Source organism: Anolis sagrei, chromosome 2 (assembly GCF_037176765.1).
Source record: "Anolis sagrei isolate rAnoSag1 chromosome 2, rAnoSag1.mat, whole genome shotgun sequence".
NCBI classification, from domain to species: Eukaryota; Metazoa; Chordata; class Lepidosauria; order Squamata; family Dactyloidae; genus Anolis; species Anolis sagrei.
In genome coordinates this window covers 91,275,251-91,281,250 of record NC_090022.1, presented here as the reverse complement: position 1 = coordinate 91,281,250, position 6,000 = coordinate 91,275,251, and the positions used below count along the sequence as shown (strand labels likewise).

General features: G+C 51.1%; 1 protein-coding gene across 2 annotated transcripts in view; it reads right to left on the bottom strand.

Moving 5' to 3' along the window:
- Positions 1–1,559: 1,559 nt before the first annotated feature.
- Positions 1,560–6,000, bottom strand: part of PITX1 (paired like homeodomain 1) — a 67,854-nt gene continuing 63,413 nt past the window's right edge. For both annotated transcript variants that reach the window (XM_060765302.2, XM_060765301.2), the window contains exon 4: positions 1,560–2,433. In XM_060765302.2, the coding sequence (XP_060621285.1) occupies positions 1,861–2,433 (573 nt within the window). In that variant the 3' untranslated portion in view covers positions 1,560–1,860. The remainder of the gene's footprint in view (positions 2,434–6,000) is intronic.

Below are 6,000 nucleotides of genomic sequence, written 5' to 3'. Positions count from 1 at the left end.
TTGGGGGGGGGGGATCTACATTTACAACAGAACACCTCTAAAATTTCTTGTTTTGGATTCCTTAGTTTTTGTTCAGAGCTGGAAAGACAAAAGTCACTTTTTCACACATTTCCCCATCCATGAGGTCACTCAACTCCTTTATTCAAGATGCAGTGTCAACAAGAACAACAAGAACAACAACAAAGGGGTTTTTTTTTGTAGGATAGTCCTTTTCTGTGTCTTTAAAAACCATTTTCCCTAGATTCTCTAGGAGATTTCTTTCTTCTTCCCCCCTCTTTTATTAAATTAAAAAAATTACACCTTTAAATAAAGTTGGGTGATAATTTGATTATCTGGGTAAGACTTTGCAAAGTGTGGTGGGGAAGGGAGGGGAGGGCTGAGAAAAGTTCCTTTTTAAGGGGAAGAGAGGAAGATTAGGATTTTGTGCTCTTGGAGAAGGAAGGAAGGAAGGAAGGAAGGAAGGAAGGAAGGAAGGAAGGAAGGATGGCAGGGAGAGAGAGAGGAAGGGAGGGAGGGAAGGGGGAGGAAGGAAGGAAGAGAAGGGAGGGAGGATGGAAGGGAAGGAAAGAGGGAGGGTGGAAGGAAGGAAAGGAGAGACGGAGGGAAGGGAGGAAGAAGGGAGGAAGAAGGAAGGGAAGGAAGGAAGGATGGAAGGGAGAGAGAAAGGGAGGGAGGAAGGAAGGAAGGAAGGGAGGAAGGAAGGAAGGAAGGAAGGAAGGAAGGAAGGAAGGAAAAGAGGGAGGATAGAGGGAGGATGGAAGGGGAGGGAGGGAGGGGGAGAGGAAGGAAGGAAGGATGGAAGGGAAGGGCAGGAGGAAGGGAGGAGGGAAGGAAGGAAGGAAGGAAGGAAGGAAGGAAGGAAGGAAGGAAGGAGGGAGGGAGGGAGGGAGGGAGAGAGGAAGGAAGGAAGGAAGGAAGGAAGGAAGGAAGGACGGAAGGGAAGGGAAGAAGGAAGGAAGGAAGGAAGGAAGGAAGGAAGGAAGGAAGGAAGGAAGGAAGGAAGGGAGGGAGGGAGGGAGGGAGGGAGGGAGGGAGGGAGGGAAGGGGAAGGGAAGGGAAGGGAAGGGAAGGAGAGACGGATGGAAGGAAGGATGGCTGGATGGAAGGGAAGGGAAGGGAGGTGCAGGGTTGGGGGTGGCCTAGTGCTGGGAATGGCTGGATCCTCCTCGCTTTCAGCTAAAAGAAACACACCTTTTCAAGAAGAGCCATGCGCCGGGAAACAACGACAGCACCACCCACGACCACGACACCGGATTCAATGGCTAAGAACAAGGAGGGAAGAGGGGGGCGGGACCTTGACTGCAGTGGTTGACCCTGGTCAGGACGAGTTTGCTCGAGGAGGAGTGTCCCCCTGGATGAGCGGGGCGCCCCTCTGCCCCTCCCAGCCCTCCTTTTTCCTTCCTGGGGCTGCGGGGGGTGTTCTCCTCCTCCTCCTCCTCCTCCTCCCTGTCTCTCCCTCCCTCCCTCCGCCTCCAGCGCCCACCCCCAAGCAGAGCTCAACCGAGGCCCTCCTCCCCGTCTCCGGAGCCCTCCCCCTCCGCTGCCACCCCGCCCCCCCCGCAAAGCGTTACCGTATTTCCTCGTATAAAGTGGACGCTCGTCGAAGACAGTCCTGTGCAAGTTCAAGTAAACACACCTACAAAACCCGCATCATCCCGAGGAGAAGAAGCACAAAAAGCACAACAATCAAAGGCGCACATTGCAACTCATCCGTGGGCCTGGCCTCCTCCTCCTCCTCCTCCTCCTCCCGCCCCCTCCCTGCTGCCCCTCTCCTCTGCCCGGGGCCGCCTGCTGGGTCCGCCTCCTGCCTGGTCCCGCTCCTGCTCCCGGTGCTGCTCCTGCTCCCGGTCGGGGGGCCGGTCAGCTGTTGTACTGGCAGGCGTTGAGGCTGGCGGCGGCGGCGGCGGCGCTGGGCCCCTGCAGGCCTCCGTAGCCGAAGTTCGAGTGCTGCTTGGACTTGAGGCGGAGGCTGGCCAGGCTGGAGTTGCACGTGTCCCGGTAGACGCTGTAGGGCGAGCCCGGCGGGCCGTAGGGGCAGGCGGGCGAGGCCATGGCCGAGTTGAGGGCGGCCGCGCCGGCGCCCAGGTTGTTGAGGCCGGCGGCGGAGGGCACGGCGGAGTGGCCCATGGGCGAGGCCATGCCCATGGAGGGCAGCGGGCTGGGCGCCCCCGCCGCCGCCGCCGCCGAGAACATGGATTGCGCCGCCGCCGAGGAGAGCGGGCTCATGGAGTTGAAGAAGGTGAAGCCCTTGGAGGAGAGCGGCGCCGGCGCCAGGCTCTTGGCGTGCCAGTAGTTGGACGGGTAGCCCCCGTACACCTCCTCGTAGGGCTGCACCAGCCCGCTGAACTGCGGCACGTAGCCGTTCTTGCACAGGTCCATCTGCTGGTTCCGCTCCCGCTTCCGCCACTTGGCCCGCCGGTTCTTGAACCACACCTGCGCCCCGGAGGGAAAGAGGAGACACAAGGCACACATGGGAGAGGCGCCCGGCCCGGCCCTGCCTTGCCCTGCCTTGCCCTGCCCTGGTTTCCCTGGATCTGCCTTGCCCAAGATCTGGCCCTTCTTCCAGGCAGAAAGAGTGTCACCTGCTATGGCAGACCATCATTCAAGCAGTCTGGCATCATTCTAGTTATCATGGCCGGAATCACTGCGTTGTTGTAGGTTTTTCGGGCTATATGGCCATGTTCCGGAAGCATTCTCTCCTGACGTTTCGCCTGCATCTATGGCCGGCATCCTCAGAGGTTGTGAGGTCCTCACAACCTCTGAGGATGCCTGCCATAGATGCAGGCGAAACATCAGGAGAGAATGCATCTGGAACAGTGGTTCTCAACCTGTGGGTCCCCAGATGTTTTGGCCTTGAACTCCCAGAAATCCCAACAGCTGGTAAACTGACTGGGATTTCTGGGGATTGTAGGCCAAAATACCTGGGAACCCACAGCTTGAGAACCACTGTTCTAGAACATGGCCATATAGCCCGAAAAACCTACAACAACCCAATCATTCTAGTTGTTATGACTCAATGCTATGGATTAACAGGAGAGAGCCTTCTCTGTCAGAGACTGTTGGTGCCTCACCAAACTGCAACTGCCAGGATTCTATAATATTGAGCCCTGGCAGTTCAAGTGGTGTCAAACTTGTTGGGTTGGTTCATCCCTGGACTGCACAATCTCTTGTGTCATCAAGTTTCCAGGATTAGAGTGAGGGATTCATCCCTTTCCACATTCCTATGCATGCAAAGTTCGGCCCTCCAAGTGTTTTGGACTCCAACTCCCACAATTCCCAACAGCCGGTGGTGCAAAACATCTGGAGGGCCGAACTTTGCCCATGCCTGATCTACAGTCTAGAAGTGCCCTGAGTCCAGAGCTTAAACCCGTAGAGCAGGGGTCCTCAAACTTTTTAAACAGAGGGCCAGGTCACAGTCCCTCAAACTGTTGGAGGGCCAGATGATAATTTGGAAAAAATAATGAATGAATTCCTATGCACACTCCACATATTTGTAGTGCAAAAAAAACCCTTTAAAACAATACAATAATTAAAAGGAAGAACAATTTTAACAAATATAAACTTATTAGTATTTCAATGGGAAGTGTGGGCCTGCTTTTGGCTGATAAGATAGGATTGTTGTTGTTGTTGTTGTTGTGTGCTTTCAAGTTATTTCAGATTTAGAATGACCCTGAGCAAGGGGCGGGTAAATGACCTTGGAGGGCTGTAAGGCTTTAGTTTGAGGACCCCTGCTCTAGAGCAGTGGTTCTCAACCTGTGAGTCCCCAGATATTTTGGCCTACAGCTCCCAGAAATCCCAGCCAGTTTACCAGCTGTTAGGATTTCTGAGAGTTGAAGGCCAAAACATCTGGGGACCCACAGGTTGAAAACTACTCCTCAAAACCATGTTGGCTCCCGTTTTATTTACTATTTATTTATTTATTTGCTGTATTTGTATACCCCCTTCTCAGCCCTCAGGATACTCCTTGTTGAGCACTCCTTGGAAAAGACAACACTGATCAAGTAGAAGGCACCAGGAAAAGAAGAAGGGGGCACCCCAGGTGGGTAAATTCAGCCAAGAAAGTCCCAATCTGCAGGACTTGACTAGGCTGTGGATGGCAGGGTAACTTGGAGGCCCTTCATTCACAGGGTCAACATAAGTCGAAACTTATTGGAGGGCAGTTAACAACAACAACAAATACTTCCGTCCCTCCCTCCTCTTTTCTAGTCTCGGATTCAAGGCTGGGGCCTGACCTAGATCAGTTTCTTCTAATCCTCAACAAGGTTATCTTGTTTGTTATTGTTAAGGGTCTTCGGGTCAGCTCCAATTTATAGCGACCCCCTCCTATAGTCAAGGGAGACATGCCATTGCCTGCTTTTAAGACTGTTGCTGTTGTTCACCTTCAAGTAGTTTCTGACTTACTCCAGACCTATCAGGGGTTTTATTGGCAAGATTTGTTCTGAGAGGTTAAAGCTGAGCAGAATTCAAACCCTGGTGTCTCCAAGTCCAATATTCAGGCTCTTGCATCAAGTGAGTGTGGTTTGACCCATATCACATTCAATTGACTTTGAGAGGGTTTTGAAAGTTATAAATAGGCAACCTAGGCCCCTTCCACACAGTTGAATAAAATCCCACATTTTCTGCTTTGAACTGGAATATATGACATTGTGGGCTCAGATAACCCAGTTCAAAGCAGATCTTGTGGGATTTGCTGCCTTGATATTCTGGGTTATATGGCTGTGTGGAAGGGCCCTTAGCCTTCTGAAACAAATTTCTCAATTGTACCACCTTCACTCGCCAAATTTTGCCTAAAGAATCAGGCCCTAACTTGTGGCCTTCTAGATACTGTGGAACTCCAACTCCCAGCAATCTTCCCCAGCACAAGTCAATTAGAGTTGCAGACCAAGAGCATCTGAAAACCTACAAGTTGCTCACTCCATGAGCAGGCTCTTGTCACTGAAATTTAACAACAAAGCAAACAAATGGCCATCTTGTTGTTTTGCACCACAATTCTCACAATGCTTTATCACAGTCCTTCCTAGCTGAGACTTCTGGGACTTCCAGCCTACAACATTCAGAGTGTCAACTTTTCCAACCAGGTTCAAAAGGTGATATAGAGCCTTTGGCCACCCACCCTAATACAAACAAATGTTAGATTGGGTTGTTGAAAGTTTTTCGGGCTGAATGGCCATGTTCCAGAAGCATTCTCTGCTGAAGTTTCGCCTGCATCTATGGCAGGCATCCTCAGAGGTTATGAGGTTGGAGGATGCCTACCATAGATGCAGGTGAAATGTCAGGAGATAATGTTTCTGGAACATGGCCATACAGCCCGAAAAACTTACAACAAGCCAAATGTTGGATCTTTAAAAATGGAGGGAATTTATTTGTTGCCAATGCCTTCTGTAGTCATACTGGTCTGTTGACCTATCTGGCCATGTTGCAGCTAATGTAAGTAAGTATGTACTCTGATATTATGCCAGAGGACCCATTCAACCTTTGCTCCTCTAGAGCCCTGCCTGACTCCAATCCTGTAAAAGGAATGGCTTCAGCCGTCAACCCAGAAGGTCAACAGAGTAGAATTTCTCATTGAGTTTCCTAGGATCCAGCTCCCAGTTTCTAGGGAGCAGTAACAGTAGAAAGTGTAGCTGCAAGCAAACTAAACCACTTCATAGGCAGTAACATTTTAATGGCTTAATCAAGGAACTGACCGCATTTAAATAAATGTGCTTGTTTCCAGACCCTCAATCTAGGTATGGGGAATGGTGATGACTTAAACACACATCCACATGACTTCCCTCACACAAATGGAGCCAAATCACTTTCAAAGTCCTGGGTCAGAATAGGCTCTTGTCTCTAACCTGCTCCCTCAGGTGTGACAAGGTAGCTGTCACCCTGATGTGCCAGTTTCTGGCTATCAGCAACCACCATCCTTGCAAAAAAAAAAAAAAGACAAGTCCATGTCTCAGCAAGTCTGACTATGCCTTTGGGTGATGAGCATGTTTTGTAAAAAGGAAGGGGGAG